This window comes from Anser anser (genome assembly GCF_964211835.1).
Source record: "Anser anser genome assembly, chromosome: 15".
Lineage (NCBI taxonomy): Eukaryota > Metazoa > Chordata > Aves > Anseriformes > Anatidae > Anser > Anser anser.
Window position 1 is genome coordinate 12,959,265 of NC_139736.1, and position 21,847 is coordinate 12,981,111.

General features: G+C 57.6%; 1 protein-coding gene across 19 annotated transcripts in view; it reads right to left on the reverse strand.

Annotated features, from left to right (window-relative positions):
- LOC310881792 (ankyrin repeat and fibronectin type-III domain-containing protein 1-like) overlaps nt 1–21,847 on the reverse strand; it is a 213,894-nt gene that overhangs the window by 146,535 nt on the left and 45,512 nt on the right. Inside the window, exons 1-2 of one of the 19 annotated variants that reach the window (XM_083799535.1) lie at nt 12,838–13,041; nt 11,053–12,106 (exon numbers count right to left, since the gene is read on the reverse strand). The exons of 12 other annotated variants lie outside the window; for them this stretch is intronic. In XM_083799535.1, the coding sequence (XP_083655661.1) occupies nt 11,053–11,171 (119 nt within the window). In that variant the 5' untranslated portion in view covers nt 11,172–12,106; nt 12,838–13,041. 6 more of the 19 variants (XM_083799522.1, XM_083799518.1, XM_083799523.1 and 3 more) reach the window with 6 other exon arrangements.

The following is a 21,847-nucleotide window of genomic DNA, read 5'->3' on the forward strand; positions in this document are numbered from 1 at the left end:
CAGGGACCACGCACCGTGCCCGGTGACATCCTTCGGCTGTTTGGGCCCGGCCCAGAGGCAGCAGCAAGCCCTTCTGCTGCCTGAGCCGGGCACAGTTGGAGGAGCTGAGCCGTGCGGCATCGCTCTCTTCCCAATTCCAGCCAAGCCTCCGCAAAACTGTCTTCATGCTGCTAAAAGGTAACAAGGGCTGTGGAGCGGAGGATGATAGCTGAAAACAGAGCAGCTTTTATCTGGCTGCGAAGCAGTTTCAAAGCAAAACAAAAAACCAAAACAGTATTCAGCTTACAAGTTCAGGAAGGGAAAAAAAAGAAGAAAAAAAAAAAAAACATGTGAAGCTATAAAAATACCTTTCCCAAGCTCAGCTGTGAGCTGGTAAATATCATGATTTCTACCAGCTGGTTTGCAAAAGCTTCCTCTCCCGCTATCTCTCCGGAGTGCAGAGCATCGCTCCGGCAGGGGCCATCGCCCAGGCACGGCACAGAGCAGCGCGGCGCTGGGGCCGCAGCCACCGCCACCCCTGCCAAACGGCGTCTCCGTTCCGATGGGTGCCGAGGACCTCGAGGGTCCTGGGAGGTGCAGGAGCAGAGCTCGCACACCCTGCGTGCCCCAAAATGCCAGGAGGAGCTCAGGGAAATGCTTTGGGAGAGCTGGAGGAAGAGCATTCAGTGTCTCTTGCCTCCTCCAAGCCCAGCCACGCACCAGAGATGGCCCACCAAAAATCACCAATTACCAAATTTCCCAGAAAAAGGCCCAAAGCGCTTCCCACCGCAGCAGCCTCCCACCGAGCCCTGATGGTTCGGAGCCCACATAACCCACCCGGTCCCACCAGAAGGGATGCCCGGGAGGGTCCCGATGCGCTGGGTGGTCGAACCCCCCCGGCACAGCACCCCGCAACCACGAGAGCGCTCAGCCATGCGACAGTCAGCGTCACCTGCGGGGACTGCCGACAGCACCGCATCCCTCCAGGCACGTACTCAGTGTGGCAGACCCGCTTCCACTGTGTGGGCACTCACCCCCAGCACCACTGACACCATCCCCGTTGGGTTTTGCAGAGCTGGTGAACAGGAAAAGACACCAGCAAGGGCCCAGACGGCATCTCTCCCTTTTTCTGGGAACATATATACGTTTCAGATGAGCAGTTCTGAACCCAAGCACCGTGGCTGTGCTTTACAAGGCTTCCATTTCAACATTTGCTTATGTGCTGAGTCTAAATGGGGAAATGAGATACTCTGAGGGCCCTTCGTTCACTCCCAACGTGCTGGTGTCTCTCCTTAAAAGCACCACGTACCCCAGCTCTGCTCCCCGGCCACGCGGCCCGACGAGATCCCAGCGCAGATACGTGCTGTCCCTGCCACACTCCAGCAGCCACTACCGTCCTCGGAAAAAACAGAAGTCCGAAAACAGAAAGTCCCCAGGGCCAGGGAAAGCAGCAGAAACATTTAGGGGGTGTGAAAATTCCCCCAGCTCGCAGAGCTTTCTTTGGTAAGTGGGGAAGGAGGGCAGACGAAGGTGAATGCGCTCTCGTGCCAGCAGGACAGCAAAGCAGGCGAGCGTCCTCCCTGCGCGGCCGGAGAGCATCACCTGCGCCCACGTCCCCGTGCCCAGCACCAGGTTCTGCTGCCCCCAGGCACCCGCGAGGCAGAGCGGATGCTGAAGGCATCTCAAGTGCTCAGCAGGGGAACATGAAGGGCTCACGGACAAGAGCAATACAGACAATTATACACAGTCCTTTGTTTTAAACAACAAACCTGTCAGGCACACGCCGTTATTAACAGTTTATATTTAAAGGCTGAGGAAAGCAGTGACGAGAAGAGGTTATGTGACCTGCCAAAACCAGGGGCAGAGGAAAAACCTCCCCGTTCCCACACACACGTGATGCTGAGCCATAGCCCTGGCTCCTGCTCTTCTATCATGGCAATTATTCAACTCCTGCTTGCCCTCGGAAAATTTCAGAGACAAAGGCTAATGAAGCGTAGGTAACACAGAAGATGAGCATCCTGGCTGGCTACCTTGCAGATAAACATGCAGCGGCCTCCTGTACACGTGCCAGCACCTCCTGGGGAGGACGCGGAGGCGGCTCAGCACGGCCTCAGCACGGCCACCACCTCCAGCACCCGCTGGCCTCTTCTCACTGACCGCAGGCAGGCGCAAAGCCCCGCAGCAGGAGAAGAGCGGGGATGTGCCCTCACTGCTACCCGGCCCCCCCAGGCGCTCGCCGGCTGCCTGGCCAAGCTCCCGACCCCATCCTCAAGCCTCAAGGCATGGGACCGGCTTCCCCTTGGTGCTCCAAAATCCAAGTCACAAAGCAAAGGAGACAAAGGAAGCTGAGATCATCTGGTACAGGAGACTGCTGCTGCTCACAGACATGGGCGAAATGCTTCAGGCATGAACTCTGAATGCTCTGACGCAGAAAGCTTGGCTTGTTTTAAAATCCATCATTTCTGCAGCACGACCAAGCCTTCTGGCATTTGAGGTTAACAATGGCAAAGCTGGCCTATCTCTACTACCCCTGGCAAAAAAAATAATTATTTGATATTTTGGTCAAAAAGCTTATTTCTAAGCACAGGTTTGCACAGCATGTTGTTGTTTTAAACCTTCCTGGGCACCACAGGGCAGCTGCCTCCCTCCAGAGCCTTTGGCCGTCCTGGGTTTTGTTCTGAAGCACCAGAACATCAGCAGCATCAGAAGCGATACTACCACGGTTGGGAGAGCACAAGCCCAGCCAACAGGGCAGATTTATGACATGTTGCAGGAACACCCCTAAGAAATGTTTTGCGTTTATTTTTTTTTATTTTTTTTAATGAAGGAGTAACAGATGCACAAAGGAGAGGATGCAAAGCCTTTGGCGAGGGCAGGGCTCCTGGTGGCAGCACTCGCCTCCGCCACCATGGGGCTGGGTGGGTTTGTCCGTCCGTCTGCCGCCAGACAGACACAAAGAAAGCACGAGGAGCAAACAGCCCTGAAACAACAGGCAGGAAACCCACCCCTGTCACCGCACTAGGGTGCTTTGGTCAGCCGCCAGGCGCAGCACGCCCAGCCTCAGCGAGCGGAGTGCCGTGCCCGCTGCCACCAGCACGCAGCGCACGGAGCCGCCCCGCGGGCCCAGCCCTGGCAGCACCAGCAGCAAAGCTCCTGCTCCTGAGCACAGCCCTGCCTGCCAGCTCGGCTGCCAGGATGGGGCCATTCCAGCCCAGCAACCGCAGATAAAGGCAGAGACAGGTCCTGAGAGAGGAAACATGTCTGCTGCCCCGTGGGAACAAAAACGCTCCCAAAAAATCATCATTTTGGATAAGCTCCTGCTCTCTCCACCTCTCTCCGAAAAGGCTGCTCTGCCATTAAAAGCCAGCACAGCTGCTTGCTTCAGAGCCTTACAAGGCACACGCACCAGGAAAGTGAACCCACACGGCTACGAAACCCACTGCTTCGGTGCCTCTTCCAGCCCTACAGCCCAGCCCTGAGGCTGCTTCTCCTTCTCTCCCCTGTACAACCACTTGTACGTAACCAAATAGCACACCCCAAAGAGTTAATAGCACCTGTAACGAGAACTGCATTTGTGTCGGTCACAGAATGCATATTCTCCGCCTATTTATTCCTCACCATCATCTGATGGGCGCTGGGTGGTTGGTGCAGGAGCAGGCTGGAGCCATGCGCGTGGTTTTGTGCCCACCAGGGCTCACCGGAGGACGAAACCCCGAGCAGCCCAGCCCAGCCAGCACCAGAGCCAGAGACGGAGCAGCTCAGCTTGGAAAGGTCCTCAAAGATCATCCAGTTCCAACCCCCTGCCACAGGCAGGGAGCTTCCTCAGCAGAGACATGGAAACAGCTTCTGGTCCCACAAGCGTGACTGCTGGAGGGCCAGCAGGGTGGTAGGAATAAATAACATCTATTTTAACACATTTCTATTGCTCTGCGAGCCACCCCCTGTAACCACGGCGGTGCCAGCTGGGGGTGCAGCTCAGAGGAATCCCACACCGCACACCAGGACAGAGTCCTTGCAAAATCTAAATTTTAGCTATTTTTTCCGTAACAGAGAAGCGCACTGAAGCTTCCCAGTTTTTCATAAACATGGATTTGCAGGCAAAAATAAATGTTAAAACAGGTGGGAGTTTGGCCTGGGTAATAAAGGCGGTCACCCAAGCTCTCAGAACACACCAACACCAGCTCCGTTCAGGCCCAAAGTACTCTGCCATTCCTATTTCAAACGCTCCAAAATCTCCTTTTTTTCCTTTTCCCCTTTGAAATGTTTCTTCCAGAGTCCAGACGTGGGGTTGTCACCCCCCCTTGCCCCTCCGAGGGCTCAGCAGCCCCCCACATCCCTGCCCCTGCTGCGGGCCCTCAGGACCCGCTCCCGGTGAGGGGCCTGCAGATGGCCGCCCCCCCACGCACCCGAACTGAGGCTGTTTCTCCTTTTCTCCCCTGCACAACCACTTGTACGTAACCAAACAGCACACCCCAAAGGGCTGAGGCAGCCGGGGGGCTGCGAGCCGGGGGAGCTGGACCCTGCTGAACTCCGCCACGCCACGCTCCCAGGGGAAGAGGGGGAGAAAATACGATGGGAAAGGGCTCGGGGGTTGAGATAAGGACGGGGAGATCGCTCACCAATTAGCGTCAAGGGCAAAACAGAGTCAACGGAGAGAGATTAATGTAATTTATTGCCTAGCACTAACAGGCTAGAGCAGCGAGAAACTAAAGGCAAACTGAAAACACCTTCCCCCCCCGGCCACTCCCTTCTTCTTCCTCCCCCCAAGCGATGCAGGGCAATGGGGGCTGTGGTCAGCCCCTGATGCTTCTTCATGGTCACTCTGCCCTGTACCGTGGGGTCCATCCCCCAGGAGCAAACTGCTCCAGCACGGGTCCCCCAGGGGCGGCAGCTCCCCCCAGGCCCCCTGCTCCTGCGGGGGCTCCTCTCCACGGGCTGCAGCTCCGGCCCGGGGCCTGCTCCTGCGGGGGCTCTCCATGGGCCGCAGCCTCCTCCAGGCCACATCCACCTGCTCCACCGGGGGCTCCTCCACGGGCTGCAGCGTGGAGATCTGCTCCGTGTGGGACCCGTGGGCTGCAGGGGGACTTCTGCCCCTCCTTCACTCACCTTGGTGTCTCTGGGATTGCTTCTTTCTGTATTTTCCCGCTCCTCTCTCCCAGCTGCTCTTGCACAGCACTGTTTTTTCTTTGTTAACCCTTCCTCAAACCTGTTCTCCCAGAGGCACAGCCGGTGCTGCTCATAGCTCAGCTCTGGCCAGCAGCGGGTCCCTTCTGGGACTTCTCTAACACGGGCAGCTTCTCTCGTATAGAGCCAAGTTAGCGTCTTCTCTAGCCTGAGGCAATTTCTAGGCTCCCGCTACCAAAATCTTGCCACAGAAACCCAAACACAGCCAGCCGAGGGAGGTAAACCAGGGACATAACCCTGCCCCCTGCCTGCAGGCAGGAACCTTCCCCTCGCCAGCCGCCACTTTTATTAGAAGCTGTTCACATTCGCATCCGCCGCGGGAAACCGCTTCCTTCCCCGCGCCGCGCGCAGCCCCCGGTGTGTGCTGCCGGTGCCTCTGTTTCCTACCTGCACACCCACCCAGCTGTGACTCAGTGCCAAAACAGTGGGGGGATGAGGCATCAAACAGTCTTTCTAGCAACCATGACTCACAGGCCGAGGCTTGCTGCCGGAGTTTTCTGCAGTCATGCTACATATGTAATTCTCCTTAATACCGATATGACTTCCTCTTCCTCCCGCTGGGCCACCCAGCTATCATTCCAAAATAAAGGATGACTATCCGTTTTCTGCCTAATCCAGGCAAAGATTAGCTTCAGCGTGTGCAGAAGATCGTCGGCTCTCAACCTCATCTCCTGTCCTAGCACTGGGCTTTAAAAGGAGCTCAGGAGCTAGGCGTGGAGGAGGAAAGCCGGGCGCACACCCCGTCACTGGGGTTTAGATGGGACATGGCCCCCAGACCCAAAAAGAGGATGCTAAGAGCACAGAGGTGCCTTTCCAGCCTGTCTGAACCAGCAAGCCTGAATTGCCCAGCCAGCTCAGGCACCCACGTGCATGCGGTTTGGTGGGAGCCATCACGACAGGACACGAAGGGGGGCGGCCACAGCCCCCCGGGGCAGGAGCTGCAGCTGGGTAAGCAGGCAGCGGGGAGCCAGGGCACACCGGAGGGGCCCCACGCGAGGGCAGGCTCACTGGGAAGGGAGATTTCTCCTCCACACTGCTCCCCAAGCTCCTTCCTGCTATGGCACAGCCACAGCAATACAAACAACAGGGAAAAAGGCTCTGAGAGCAAAGCTAAAAAAAAAACCCTCTAGGTTCAACATGCAGAGCCCAGGCAGCTCAGCCATACAACAGAAGCTAAATGTCATTTCCTCCCGTGGCACTGCCACTCTGCTCACAAAACAAAACCCTTTACGTCTGATGCCTTGCCACCTTCCCAAGACCTAAGGGGTGCAGTGTTCGCGTTGCCCGGGGAAGAGGAGAGGCAGAGTAGCGGGGAGGGAGCCTCAAACCACCACCACCATACAGCACGGTAGAAGGGGCAGCAGCTGCAAAACCCGGGGGCTAGAAGGGGCTAGAAGGCTCCGCTCACCCCAACAGCGCTGCGGGGCCAGGGGATGTGTGGGAAAGGCCCAGGAACAACAGGCGGCCGGGAGGGAGCAGCGGCTGTCCTGCTTTCAGACCCCTCGAGCGCTGCAAGCGGTGCTTGAGGACGGCCATGGGCTGCACAGCCCCACATGCACCCCACAAACTGCCACCAAGGTCCCCAGCAGTGCCCCGCTGCCTGGGCGAGGCAACGGGGCCAACGCCTTCAACTCGGACTCCTACAGCGCTGCTGCCAGCTCTTACACGGACACACGGCGACAGGGGCTAAGTCGTAAAGATGCTGAGTGTCTGCTGCTGGTAACTTTAACAGGATTAACTTCTGCCAAGCAGGCTGTGGCTCTGAGTCACCGACACGGGATTTAGGACTATTTCCAGCTTGGCCTGGTTCAGCACCAGCACAAAGCAGTTCCATGCATCAGCAGTGGACACGTGCATTAATTTTTTATTTTTTTTTATTCTTTTATGTAGGTTACAATGATCTGTTGCAGCAAAAATGCAAATACATGCTCCCACACACATTTTTCTGCTGGCCTCTCAGCAGGCGAGGTGGGTGTCAGAGCTGGGAGAGCAACGAGGTCTCGCACACAACTGCCACAAACACTTTTTTTGAATAATGTCAGGTGGAAACTTCTTGCTCAGCCTAAAACACAGCTTAGAAACTTCCAAGTTCCTGACTTGCTTTCTCTTTTAAAATGCAGCTCTCTTTCCATATAGAGTGATTATTTGGAAGCAGAAACATTTTTTCAGAATGTGTCAACAGCCATCAAACTACCAGCTGTCGTACGAGACCTTCCGTGCCCCACAGCCATGCCCTTTGGGGAAGTTTTACCCAAAGGTCAAAGCCTCCAGCCCCCAGAGCCATACCCCACGTGCCGTGGCTCTGCACCACAGTGCCAGGGCAGTACCCAGCGATGGGGGCTCTGCCAGCAGGGCACTGCTGCAAGCCAGAGGTAGAAGACCTGCTTCCATTTTTATCCATCCACCTTACGCCCTGAGCAGCTGACACGGGATTTTGTTCCTTCTGTGCCGTTTTCCAGCCCAAAACTTGCCAGTTCCTCCTCTTCCCCATCACGACCACATGCCTGAACACAGACATGCTGCCAGAGCTGAAGAGATATTTTTAAATACCCGAAAACAACCGAGCACAATCCTGCCAGGAAAACATTGCCCACCCCACCCCCCCGCCTGGTAGCGCCGCATTCAGGTCCAGACCAACTTCAGAGGTGTCCTCGAGAGGCCACCCAAACCCACCAGCTCCACCAAACGGCGCTGGATCCTCGCCCTCCCAGGAGGGCTGCAGGCGCCCAGGACCTCGGGCCAGGAGTCTGCCAGGCGGCCCCGCTGCTGAACAGCCTTGGCTGCAAGCGGCAGCCTGGAGAGGTGCCCGCCTGCTTCGAAGCCTCCATCTCGTCCTGGAGCCCACGCCATGCACGCGCAGCGAGGCCATCCTCTCAGCTCGGTTACGAGGCGACAGCCTTCCTCCATTTCCCGGTCCACTTTCAAAAGCCGCAGGGACTTGAAATCAGTTGTCCAGCCCTTTCAGTTTAAAGATAACTGCATGAAGATGAGCTATTCCATATAGCCTGTCTTCTCCTTTCATTACTGCACCGTGCCAGACACGCAGAGCAGCAGGCACGAGCGCACAGTGGCGGCGCTGGGAGATGAAGCAAAGAACCAAACCCCGCGGCCCAGCGAGCAGCCCCAGCCCCGTCCCCTCCTGTCTCTCTGCCCAAGCCCATGGGGACCTGCACCCAGTGCTGCAGCCTCGGGGGGCAGGGAAATCCACCCTGAGACAATCCAGGCCCTCATCCTGCAGAAACCAGCGCAGCTCCAAAGCTGGTCAAGTCGAGCATTTGGCTCATTTATCTAAACTCCTACTAGATTGCAAAAAGTGATTGTGAATAAATCACAATAAATCGGATCTGGCTGATGCATTTATGCTCATCACAAGCACCAGGAGAAGTTGCCTGCTGAGGACACTGATCCCCAGCTGGTCACACTGCCTGGTTCTCCACTCCTACAGATCTTATCATCCATTAGGTTCAGCAAAGAGGGCACCGGAGCCACAGAACCGCAGCAGAGCATCCATCCTCCCGCCGAGCACCGCTGGCAAGTCTGGGGCTGCAAAAGCTTCCCACTGGTATAACAGAATGTGCAAATTGTGACACAGTTCTGTGCCACGGGGCACGGCAGAGCAGGAGGGCACAAGGAGGCTGAAGAGCACCTGCAAGCATTTTGGCCACACGTTTGGCCAGTATCACCTGAGCATGGGGAAAGACAACACTGCTGCTGTGTCAGCGCTCTGTTCTGCACACAAGTTCAAGCCCTGCTGACTAAAAACACAGATTCCCAAATCCAGCAGACTTATTCAACCCACCGCGTACGCCCTGCTTTATCTGTAGGCGTCGTTTAAAAATGCAGGCATATTACTTAATACCACAACTACACACCTGCTAATATCTTTTAGGTCCTATGAGAATGAGTGGGACCACTATATTTAGAATTTAATAACTCCAGTTAGGGCATCCTCTGTGCCGAGGACCTGCCAGAGGTTGTTTGCCGTGGTCCCAGTGGGCACCACAGCTTTGGCAAGAGTGGCTGGAGCCTGGTGGCCCTGAATCACACAGAGCCAGGGCAGAGCTCTGGGGGGGTCTGGTAGACCTTGAGCTTCAGAGCCTGGAATGCAGGGTCTTCTTGTTTAGGATCTCCTTTGCACGAAGAAAAGAAGTAGCTTTGGTGAAAAGTGACACCGATTTCAAGAGCATTCCATGCTTCAATCAACACTTATTTTTACTTCCATCACCAACCACATGCAACCAAGGAACAGACGCAGAATCGGCGGGAGCACGCAAACACTGCGTCGCCGGAGGAGCTGGGAGCATCGGGAACGTCACCGTGCCACCCAGGGGTGCTGCCACACACTGCATGAAGGAGCAGGGAGAGCACAGCTCCCTGCAGCTGGAGCTCAGCTGTGCTGGGGCCACTGGGGCACGTGGGGGAACTTCTGCTGGTGGGAACGCCGTCCTCCACCCTACGGAGCAGAGCTCTGCCACGCAGCACCCTGACGGCCACGAGCACCGTGGGTGCAGCCACACCTGTGCGGTGGGGAAGTGCTAGTGCTAGCACATCCACAGCCAGCAACACCCCAGAAAATTCGGTATGCAAGCGACGCGCCAGCAGTGCCACTTTGTGGTTAACGGCCTAGAGCTGGCAGCGCACCGTGACATCTCCCTTTACACGGGAAGCCACCCAGCTCCCCACAAACACCAGGTCCAGGATGATAGCACCCCGTGCACAGCTGATGACAGGATACAGGGCCCCAGGGGTGTCACCTCACGTCCCTCCGGCCGGGAGAGGCAGGGACGTGGCACACGCTCACTCCCCACAAGGCACTCAGCCGCACACCAGCAATTCCTGGGGACGCACGCACTTGGCAGCGCCTGCAGACCCGACCTTCCCCACACGTGCTCTGCACTGGCGCAGGTAAACCTGGGGTTTGCACCTTCCAGCTCCGGCACCGTGCCGCCCTCCCCCAGCACAGTGCTGAGGAAGAGGAGGACAAAGCGCCCAGCTCAGCCGTGAACATCTCTGTGCTTCAGGAGAAAATGTGCCACGCTCCAAGCGAGCCAACAGGCGACTGTCCCTGTAAGCGTGAAGCGGGGAGAAAGCACTGGCACGGCACGCCTCGCCGTCTCTGTGGCGTCCAGGAGAGCAGCAGGAGGGGCCCGAGCACCAGATCACCAACTCCTTAATAGCCTTTACAGAGCACAAGATTCTCAGAAACCAGGGAAGAAGGTGAGTGGACACCTTGGAGCTGTTTTTCCCCATGTCAGCCCCACCTGGTGCAGGTTCGGTTCTGCCTGAGCCGGCACACGGGGACAGCAGATGCAGTGGCCATCGGCACCACCGATGCAGCCGGAGGAGCCCCCCACATCACCCCCAGCCCCGAGCAAACCTGGAGGGGCACGGGCAGGGCAGCCAGCACACACGCTTCCAACTCCAGCTGCGAGGCAACTTGTTGCTGTCTGTGCAGCCGTGGGTTTTGCATGCGACAGGGCGAGAGGCAGAGGAAGGAAAGGGCGATCACGGCACGTAACCTTGCCACCATAACGAGGGAACGGGCACAGCGGCACAACGCAAAGCCAGAGACAGAAGCAAGCAGGGATACGTGCAGGCAGTCACACAGCAGACACCCGAGACACACCGCCGACACCTCAGACGTGCCCTGGGCAGGGACACGGACACCAGGGCGCAGCGCCTGCCACTGCCATCCCCAGGCAATGAGCCCTGCAGGGTCTGGCACCACAGGCAGGACCGAGACACCGCTTGCAAAGCTCCTGGTTCGTCCCCAGCCCCAGGTGACGGGAGACAGCAAGAGAACGCAAAGTACCAAGGACTGTACCTCCCACCCCCAGCCCCGGGTGCATGCAGCCGCACCAGGACAGGTGGGCCACTGCCACCCCGTACCTGCACTCGGTGACACTACAGCAGCAGCTCCCGCTGCGCCGGCCCCGCCGCTCGGAGCGCAGCTCCGTCCTCGACTTCCTCAGGCTGAAGTACTCCGTCAGCTTCCCGAACGAAGCCATGGCCCCCGCCACCTCCGAGCGTGCGCCCGCCTGCAGCCGTGGGCACCGGTCCCGCCACGCGCTCACGCATGCTACGCTCTCGCTACCCCGCGCGCTCCATCAGTCGCAGGAGCAGCAAAGGAGAGCTGCGGGTCCGGGAGAGAGCACGAGGCAGGAGGAGTCCGGCCAGGAGCCACTTGTTGGACCATCCACGGTGTGCTTCACGGCGAGCCCTTGAGTTTCGAGGTGAGGATGCCCTGCCTGCCGGAGCCGTTCACGGGCACCAGGCTGCACAACAGCAGCTCGGGTCGGCACGCTTATTTACTGTAATGTTGCAGCTGCTGCAGAGCTGAGTTAAGAAGGAGGGGAAAAAGAAAAAATAATAATGCCCTCTGGAAAGGATCCCTTGGCAGTGGTGGCACACGTCTGCGAGCCCCCGTGGCAAGCAGATGCTCAGCATGCGCGCGCAAGATGAGGGAGCCAGTCCTCAGCTGGGTGAGGGGACGGATGCTGTCCGGATCAGCAGCAGGCGATGAGAGACCCTGAGAAATCAGCTGTTGAGATGAATTTCCAGGGAGTCTGTTCTTATGGCACACAGAGACCAGCACAGGAGGCGGAGAGCATCCCTGCTTGCTCTTCTTGCTGCTATTCAGAGTTTAACAGCTCTCCTCCCTCCCTGTTTTCCAATGCAAAAGGCATCCCTCTGCCTCCTGTAGCACCTACCTAACATGATTTTCCAGCTTGTCACCGAACACCTAAGCACGAGGAGAGGGACAGACATTTAAAACGAGCAGGTCTGATCCATCTAGAGGTCACCTATGGGCTCTGCTCCAGCACAAAGCATTTCTACAGCAGGCAGCAGATAGAGGGATGCTGCGGACCCGGAGGGAAATCCTGCTCCCAAACCTCCCCTCATCAGGAGTGCTCATCTCTGCATCCTCAGTGCCTGTTGCCGCCTGGGTGGAGGAAAAGGAAAAAGGGCTTCAAAAGCTCGCTCCAGCCTCACCAACCAAACCAGATCAGGTCAGCGAAGTGTGCCCAGAGGAAGGGGTATCTGCTGGTAACCCCCAGCCACGCCAGAGACCCTCGAGGAAACAGCAAAGAAAGCCAGTACTAACTCAGCGGCAGATCAGCAAGCTACCTTCACATCCTCCTGATCCCAGCCTTGCGGAGGCCATGTTCAAAAAAAATAAACAAAAAAATCATTCATTGCTATTTCCCCGCTCGGAGCCATCCGCTGCGACCAGCCTGCTCGCAACGAGGGACGACCAGCCGCTGCCGACAGCCTGCTGCGCGGCTTTCCGAACCCCGCGTCCTTCCTCCCTTCTCGTCTTCCTCTCCCTCCCCGGCTCCTTCGCTTCCCGCTCTGAATTAAAAGCGGGAGCAGCGGGGTACGCCCCGCCGAGCCCCACCGCCCGCCGTCACCTGCGGCCGCCCCCGCTCGCGGGTCTCCCCGCGCCTGTCAGCGGCAGCCTGCAGTTCTTTGCGGGGGGGGGGATTTAATTTGTTTGAACCGTCCCCGCTCCTGCCTCCCCGCTCCGGGAGCTGACATTTAGCCCGGCCAAGCAGAGCGAGCCGCCGGCAGCCCCGCAAAGCTGGGCGCGAAGCGGTGGGCACAGCAGCGCCCGTGGCTGTGCCCGGTCCCCTCCCTCCATCCATCCCCCCCCGAGCACCCCTCGGCGCCCACCTTCTCAGCGCGAGGGACTCCACCGCTGCCAGGGGAGGTTGGGGGGGGCCGGAGGGGGCGCAGGGTGCTCCCCAACAATCAATTCGTTGGCGGAGAGCGGGGCGAGGCAGAGCATCGGCTCGCTCAGCGCACGGCTCGCCCGTAACGCCGTCGCCCCTGCTCTCTTATCGGCTCCCCGTTACCATCCGCAGCGAAACGGGAGACGTCAAAGGAGGTCAGCGGGGCGGGGGGGGGAGCTGGCGGGAGGCAGCGGAAAAGCAGCTGGGGGGGACCGGGAAAACGGGGGGCAGGAGGGGACAACTCCACTCCCGCGCTCAAGGCACGCGGTACCGGCGGCGGCTGGGTTTCGGGGCGCACGAGTGCCCTTGGAAGAGGGCGGCGGGTACCTGGCAGGGACGGGTCACATCGGTCACATCGGTCACATCGTCTGAGCCGTGCTGAGGCCACCGGAGAGGGCGGTGGGACCGGGAGAAGCAGAGTTGGGGGGGGGGGAGAACAAAGCTGAGAAAGGTTCATTTAAATGCCTCTTCCCTTCCTCCACAGCACCCGATGGGAGGGCAGAGGAGCGGCGAGACCCTCCTCCACGGGCTGCTCCAGGCACTGCTGTGCAAATGGCACTGCGTTTGCTTTGCATTTGCCTTGCAAAGGGCAAAACCAGTATTGTTTCGGGGACAAAAGGGCAATTTGGAGGACTGTAGAAGAAGCCCAGACTCCAAGGAGCAAGGCAGCCAGCCCCGGCCCCCGGCTGGCCAGGGGACCCCCTGGTGCCTGCGCACAGCCCCCAGCCCTGTGGGCCCCCTCCCAGGCTTCACCTCAGGAGCCTGGCAGCGCTGGCACTAGAGGAGCAAACAAGAGGAACCCGTGTCTTTCTAAAACCCCGTGTTCGGGGCAAGGTGCCAAGGTCTGAAAGTTTAGAGCAGGGCAACTCCACAGACACCTCCGAAACTGATAGCGGGGTGACCGCAGCACAGGCCCCGCCGGCACATCCCACTGCCCACCCCACACCCAGCACGGGGGCAGCAGCTCCCGCATCTCTCCTCCGTCCTTTGAGTCTCAGAGGTCCCCTGGGCCGAGGGAAGGCAGTTTCCTAGCCTCCAAGGCAGAGGAACAGCCCTCAGAGCCTGCTCAGGGAACAACGTGGCCAGCCCTTTGGGACAGGGCTGTTGCACCCGCCTGTCTCCCAGAGGAGTTGTGCTCCTTTTATTAAGCAGAGACAACCTGCTGAGCTACTGCTGAAACATCTCTCATTTCACATTAGCAATCTGCCGCGCTGGGGTTTGCTGCCTTGTACTCAGTGATGCGAAAGTCAGCTTCCCACTTCCATTTAACAGGGGAATGAAAAACTTTAAATGAAATCGTAGTTAAGTTTGCAGGGGACATAAGTTGATGGGTTTGTTTTTGTTTTGTTTTTAAAGAGCTGCAGAGGAGACACTGGGTAAAGCAGAAATCAAAACCCATACAGCACTGGGACTTTGGGCTGTGGTTATGCCAGCCTCTGCCACATGCACCCTAACACCTGTGCACAGCGATCCCCGAAACATTTTTACAAGCATCTCACACCTTTGTCTGCAGGCATTCTGGAGGGGAAAAAAAAAAAAAAACACAAGCCACATGTCCAGGTCCATCTCCCACACTCCTGGGCACGTGCGCATCAGGGCAACAGAGACCAGGATTTCCCAGTTCAAAGCCCTCAGTTCAAACAGGCGAAGGCATGGGAACCGGCACAAGTCCCAGCTTGCAAACAACCACAACAGAGCGTTTTTCAGGCAGAAATCCTAACAGCTACCTCACAGGAGCCTGAAACACCACCACACTCGGCGTGCCCAGCTGTAGGGGTGTGGAAAGCATCTCTGCTGGGCCCCCTTTCCGCCAGCCGGCAGGGAGGTGGCTTCTGCGCCATCCCGGCGAGCATCCTCGCAGCCCCATCACCGCGCTCCCAGGCCCCGGGTGAACAAACTGTCCCTGGCTGCTTCGCTGTTTCCCTGGGCAACTTTTACTCCGAGAGCTCTTCTCGGCAGTGGCTAGACACAAGCAGGGAAGGAGGGAAAGGGCGTTATTCAAACAGAGCTGACAGCTTCATCTGCGCCTGCAGCGCCAGAGGACTCCAGCCCCATCTCTCCAGGGCTTTGGTTTCACTCCGCCAGGCCGAGACCACTCGGCACAAGGTCCAGACAGCCGCTCTCCGAGCCCCTCCGCCGAGCTGCATCCTGAAGAGCCACGCAGCAGCCAGAAGACAGCTGATGCAGGCCCCATCGCTCCTTCTCCGTCTGCACCCCTTTTAGCAGCTCGTCCCTCCCCTGAGGACAGCGTTAACATGGACCAGGCGACGCTCACAAGTGCACCAGGCTGGATCGGAGGATTTCTCAAGAAGCCTTCTGCCAGTGCCGGCTGGGGAAGGACCAGGACACTTGGCCTGGCTTCTCCGAGTTACCTGGGAAATCCGCTGAAAGCACCACGGGGGCTTCAAGGAGTTTTGCACAAGAGTTTTCTGACGTGCTGAACACTGGCCACTGAGGTCAGGCTTCCCATCAAACCTCAGAGGAGTGAATTGAGCTGTTAATGGAGAATTTTGATAATCAATTTTTTTTTTTGGAGGGTAAGGTAAGTCCTGAATCTTGTAAGTAAACACTTGGGGTTTAGGAAATAAAACTGTTCCGCCCTCCTTTTGAGAGCACCCAGTGACTGAGCCGCCGTTTTTCACATCCAAATAATCCTGTGTACCAGAGTGCCATCAGATGCTGCAGAACAGTTGAGAATACGCGTGGAACACATTAATTCACGAGATGAACGAAGCCAGATACCACCATGTGCACAGAGAAGCATGTTAAATGCAAACATGAAGCAATCTAAGAAGTAAACGCTCAAAAGACTGCTAGCAAGTACTAAATGTCCCCCTGTTAAATGCACACACACACTCTCATCCCTACTAAAACGCTACATTGCAAAGTTCTACAAGAGCTTACCAAGGCCCCAAGTCATTTAGGCCTTTAGGAGTTCAAAATATTTCTGCAAGCGCCCTACGTGTAGCTGGACCAGCAGACGGATTCAGCACGACGCAGGGCATCACGCAGAAACCATGCGAAGTTAAAACACACAGCACGGCAGCCCTGGGACTGCCACGCGCTTCCTGGCAGGGCCGTAAAGCCCTGTGGAAGTTCTACACTTCGATACAGTCGTAATAAAAAGCTAAGTATGTGAGAGGCGCTATAATTTCAGGCTAACTAGGCACTTTTCTTTAATTGTCAGTTATATTGCATTACATACAAATTTCAGTGCTGATACCTAGCATAAACCAGCCACGTCAATTTACTAATTTGCCTGGCGTATTGCTGCGTTAGGACTCATTTAGTACAATTACTCCGACTCCAGCAGCAAATCCAGATGTGCTGCCCGAGTTACAGCTAAAATACCCTCCTTCTCGGGAACAGCGTTGAATTCCATAGGGGGAGACTTCAAAGACTTTTTCTGGTAAATTTGGGCCACTTTCGTGTGCACGAAGCACGGTGGAGAGGACGTGAGCCCCATTAAGGAGTTCAGGTGCACTGCAGCGCCCTATAGCTAAAAGCCCCCCGGGGGTTGGCAGCACCCTGCCTGCCTCGGTACCCAGCTCCTCGCCCCGCAGGGCGATGCACACGGTGGTGCAAGCAAGTATTTGATGCTGAACCTGGCTCAAAATTCAGCTTTACAGAGATGCACCTGGGAAGCAGAGGCACAGCCACCAGCAAAGGGCAGTGGGGTTTGGCCCCACACCTCGGTAGGAATTACCGAGTTATCTCATCCCGCCTTGAAAGCCTCTCCCTGTGCACAGCACTGTGCAGTTAAACTGAAGCGCACGCAGGGACGATTACCTCCCGAAGCACGGACATCCCTTGTGCCTGCTCCTTGAAGATGGCATAAAAACCTGGCTCAGGCTTGCAGGGGAAAGATAAGGACAGGAAAAATCAGACTGTGGCACAGCCAGCTGAAGGAGCAGCAGGGGGTTTTGCACGCTTGCTAAGAGAAAAAGAGAGAAAATTTGTCAGTCTCTCCCAAACAAGATGGTTTGTTGAGTTCAGAAGGACTACAGAAAGCATAAAACATCAGCAGTGATGTGATGGGAGGAGACACAGCAAAAGGAGAGGCAAAGGCAGAATAATCTGAGGGTGCTGGAGCTGGCAGAGGTATCTCACAGCCACACATGGGAACCACAGCTCTGCCCCCACCGCCGGCAGGGACCCACCCAAAACTGGCTCTGTTCCTTCACACAAAACCCCCAGGCTCTCTCTGACTGGGGCATAAAGGGGATGTCCCATCCCCATGTCCTCAGCCAGCCCGGGAACAGACACAGCTCAGCACATCCCAAAACCACTGTTCCTTTTCCCTGAAAAAAGCCCTAGCAAAACCCTAAGCAAAAATTGGAAAACCTGTTAACGTGATCAAGGATTTCAGAAAATAGCAAGGAGAATATTTCTTGTAATTACGGCACGGCAAACATCATCTATCTTTAGACTAACAATCGATATCAGGAGAGAAGTCTCCAGGCTCGCAGAGTCACAGGGCTGCAATCAATGGGGCAGGCTGCGCGCACGGACGGCCGCCTGCGCCCACCTGCGTGCTGCTGAGGATGGGCCCCACGCGCGGCCTCCCCTCCCAGCCCCGCCAGAGGCACCTCGGCCTCCTCCCTGGGGCATGGCCAAGCTCCTCGGGACGAGGCTGAGCCTGAAGTCCAAAGCCCGGGGCTGGGCAGAAGGAATTGCCCGGCCAGGGAGGGCACCGCCACGCGGAGCAGAGCCAGCAGGATGAGCTCCCCCTGCCCTGCTCCCTGCGGACACCTTCAAGTGCTTCTGTCCCGCCCGACTTGAAGGGAATCGCGGCTAAATGCAGCAACCCCTCCGGGAAATCACTCGTCAGGGAGCTCGTGCTTCCCTCCGCCAGCACCTGTACGAAGCCCTTCCAGCAGCGCTGGAGGCACGGCAGCACGGCACCGAGCACCTCTCCCTCCCAGCGCTTCCCGACCCTAAGCACACCCCCGTGAGCCAGCAGCGGGGCCCGCCAGCGCTCACCGTCCCACCGGAGCTCACAGCCACCCCTGCCCACGCAAGGACCGCAGCCCCGGGGCCATCCAGGGCCAGGCAGGCAGCGGGGGAACAGGCACCCCCACCCCGGGGAAGGATGTTTTTATTTTCAGCCTTTTTCTTCTCTCCTTTCACCCAGTAATTGTCCCATTTCTGCGTCAAAACAGTCTATTAAAATCTCAGCTTCTTTCCCAAAACAATGGATTATCGTAATCCTCTTACTACACAGAGCCGGCCATGCCTGTTGCAGTCGACGACTGCAAACTTTCAAGCCCGGAGTCAAATTTTAACTTTTCATGTCAAAACTTGGAGCAGCGCAATCATCAGATAGATGTTGGATTTACTCAGCATACAGCTTTTCGTTTAAATTAAGCTGAACGATTTCCCCGCATGTCATAGCAATTTAATTAAAATAAAGTAAAAACAAACCTCTAAAACTTCCAAAATGCTAGTTGTAAAATTAAAACCTCCAGGACTGCCAAGCAGAGCACAGAACCTAAATAACATCCAGGGGAAAAGAAACGCTCCAGCCCACATCAATAAAAAAGCTGACAAGCTGGATCACACCCCGCGCTTCCCAGCGGAAGAAATATTTAAAGCCACCACCAGGCAGACCAACGACAAGGACGCAGATGCTCAACGCTGCCGAGATAACTTACGGGCAGGGCTTCGCTTTCATGTCGAGGACTTCGCACCTCGGGCGGGAGCAGTTCCCATGAGCTGCAGCTCACGTAAGGTGACAGCTCTTAGGAACACCCCGGCGAGGCCGCGCTTCACCGCAGGGGTAGCACCAACGGGGAGGGCGGCAGGGGCTCCAGAACCACAGCCCCCGAACCCAACCCCTTCGCATCAATGCGACAGGTAAAAAAAAACCCGCGGCAAGTGCTGCGCACAGCAGCTGGGCAATTCTGCTCACCAGGCTGACGTGGAGGGCTTGGGCTGCGCGGAGCTGGGGCTGGGAAACAGCCAGCAGGCGGAAGACAAGACGCACCCCTCGCTCAGAAGCTCTAACAACTTCAAAACTGGGCCTTCCTCACCAGCCGCCGCTGGAGAGGAGCTGGTGGAGCACGAGGCGCAGCTCCTCGTGCCAAAAACCCAAATACCAGCACTGCTTCCCCCACGGCGGACCCCTCGCCACACCTCCCACGTGTGCTCCCACGTACAGGAGCGTCCCCACGCACGCAGGCCGTCGTAAGCACACGCTGCCCACCCCTCCCACAGCCCAGCGAGCGGGGACAGCGGCGTTACCTGCGGGGCAGGAGCGCCGCACCGCCCCGGTCAGCGTCCGGCGGGTCCCCGCGCTGCGGCACGGCCTCCCCAGCACCCCCAGCCCCCAGCCGGCGCGCCTGGGGCAGGGCCCCGCGCTCTCTCGCCACCCGACGCTTGCGAAGGCGGTACGTGGGAGCTGCGGGGAGCATCATGGCCGAGCACGACGGCAGAAGCTGAGCTCCCCACTTCCTTCTCGGCTCCAAGCTCCCTGACCTCGCCGAGTGAAGGAACTGGGGCAGGGACCAGGCCCCGGCCTCAGGGGATCGCCCTGGACGTCACTGCCCCGGGGCGGGCAGAGCTCGCGGTGCAGCTCGGTTGTGCAACGCCCGGTTACGATCGGATACACACGATCCTGTGGGCCTCCGGCACAGCCAAGGTGCTGCTCTCCCTCCCCTGAGCGACCCGGGTCCCTGCGGGCTCCTTATCTGCTGCGTGACCCCCCCAGAACCCAGCAGCTCCTCCTACCAAGGGCTGCCCTTGCTTTGGGTGCTTGAGAGAGGTTCCCCAGCCAGGACACCTCATTGCTCCGCAGTCACCTCCACCGCCAGGCCCTCACCAAGCCCACTGCAACCTCCACAGACAATGCAAGCAGCAACTGGCTCTGCATGCCCCAGACCCACTCCCACACAGGCCAGCAGGCACGCAGGGAAAAACCCATCACACCCAAAAACCCTGGGAGAAGTTCTGCGAAGTCAGGAGCGTCAAAAACACGAGCACTCATTCTCTTTGGAGTCTTCCAAAAGCACCCGGAGTCTGACCTGGTCAACACGTGAAATGCAAGGACTGGACCCGTGCAGACAGACCCAAACCAAGCACTGCTGGGTTTCCCCATCAGCAGGGCATCTCAGGCTCATCTCCATGCTCCCAGCAGCTCTGCCACAGGCAGCATCCCCCAGACACCCAGCGCTGGGGGTCCCAGCCCTGGAGTCCCTTGCGTCAGCTGCTGGGGAGCAAAGCCACCCTGCGCACAGCTCAGTTCTCCTGCGTGATGCTCCAACACCCCAGGTGCTGCCCAACCTGCGCAATGTTTCCACCCCAGCCGTACCCTTCCAACCTGGCAGGCCAATATTGGCCAAGACACACAGAGCAGTGAGCTGCGATCCGAGCAGCCAGACCTGTGAAAGCCTCATGGATGAATGCGTTTGTAACAGCACAAGAAACCCCATGGGGCTCAGGAATAAGATTAACCGATAATAGGGCAGCTCCAGCAATTTAAGCAGCTTTCACGTTACAGTCACTTCGTCAGCCCAGAGCACTGGAGCATCGGCGTCAGCACCGAGCACCAGCAGCAGGTCTGATGTGCCGCGCTGGGTGCTGCTGCCTGCTGGTTGTGGTCACGGCCCAGACCTCTGGGAGTGCCCCCAGGAGCGGCCAGTCCCAAGTACAGCCCCGGAGCAGGGCAAGGGGTGGGCTCTGCTGGCCTCACACATCCCAGGAGCCTGGCCACGCGAGCACAGAGGTGTGGTGAACTAAGACATTTAAAAGGGGGCAGATAACATGAAAATAAGAAGCGGTAAATAAAGAATCAAAGCATCGTCTTCATCAGACAGGCCTCACGCAGAACTGCTGCTGCAGGAGCTAAGCTCTGCAAGCCTGGTGAGCAGACCTTCCTCCAGCTGAAGGCGTCCCAGCCACCCTCAAGCCCCTCTCAGGTCAGCTGCATCCCATGGCAGAACTCTGCCCGATTTGCAGATGTCACAGGTAACCGCCTGATACGTGCAGATGAACAGAAGGTGAGACCGTGTTGTATTAAGGTACACCCCAGGCACTAGCTTCGAGCCTTTGATTCACTCTTTCACAGGTCACCGTCTCCATAAAAGTATATCAAAGGCAACTGTCAATACAGCAAACAGCTGCACTGGTGGCTCAGCGTGAAAAATGAACACGGTTTCCTCCCAAATTGCTCCCTGCCTCACAGAGGGCTGCACAGATGGAAAGCCGGGAGAGGAAGGAAGAAAAAAGTCCGGCCAAGCGAGGGCACGCAGAAAGCAACGCGAACGTCAGGGCTGCAGCAGCAGGACGGGGCAGTGGGAGCTGAACCAGCGCCGTCCTCTCCCTCCCATCCCCAGCACGGCCACAACGTGCCCAGCAGCGCCCGTCCCGCCTGGAGAACCCCCTGCAGGAGCAGGGCGGGCAGCATCAGGCTCAGCAGCACACCGGCAGATTTTTAAGAGGCCTTTTATAGAAAAATCCATCCAAAATGACAGCTGGCAACCCCGAAGCTCCTCAGGAGATGTGGCAAGTGGGGATTTCTGAGGAAGGGAAGAAAAGAAATCGAAGGCAGCGGTGACCTCCCTGAGCAGGGCTGTTCGCAGCGGTCCTGCACCACCGCATCTCAATCCCTACGCAGTTTATTTCACGCTGCTTAGACCCCGGCTGATGTGACCCAGGGTGACCTACCTGCCTTCCCTGGAGCACAGAGGATGGGACATTACAGAGAAGGCGGAGAAGAAAGCACGGGAGCAATGCCACCTTTGCCACCTTGGCTCTCCACCGAGGACTCGCTGCACCAGCACCAGCCACGCCATAGGGTAAAGCCCCTGGGGCAGCATTAGGGCCATACAGGAGATCAGCAGCAAATGCAGGGCATCTGAGTGGGGTCCCTTAGCAGCTTGCTGGATTAAAGATTTAATGCAACGCGTCCCTCTGGAAGAAATTACACAGGCTATTAAGAAAGATGCGCCTCT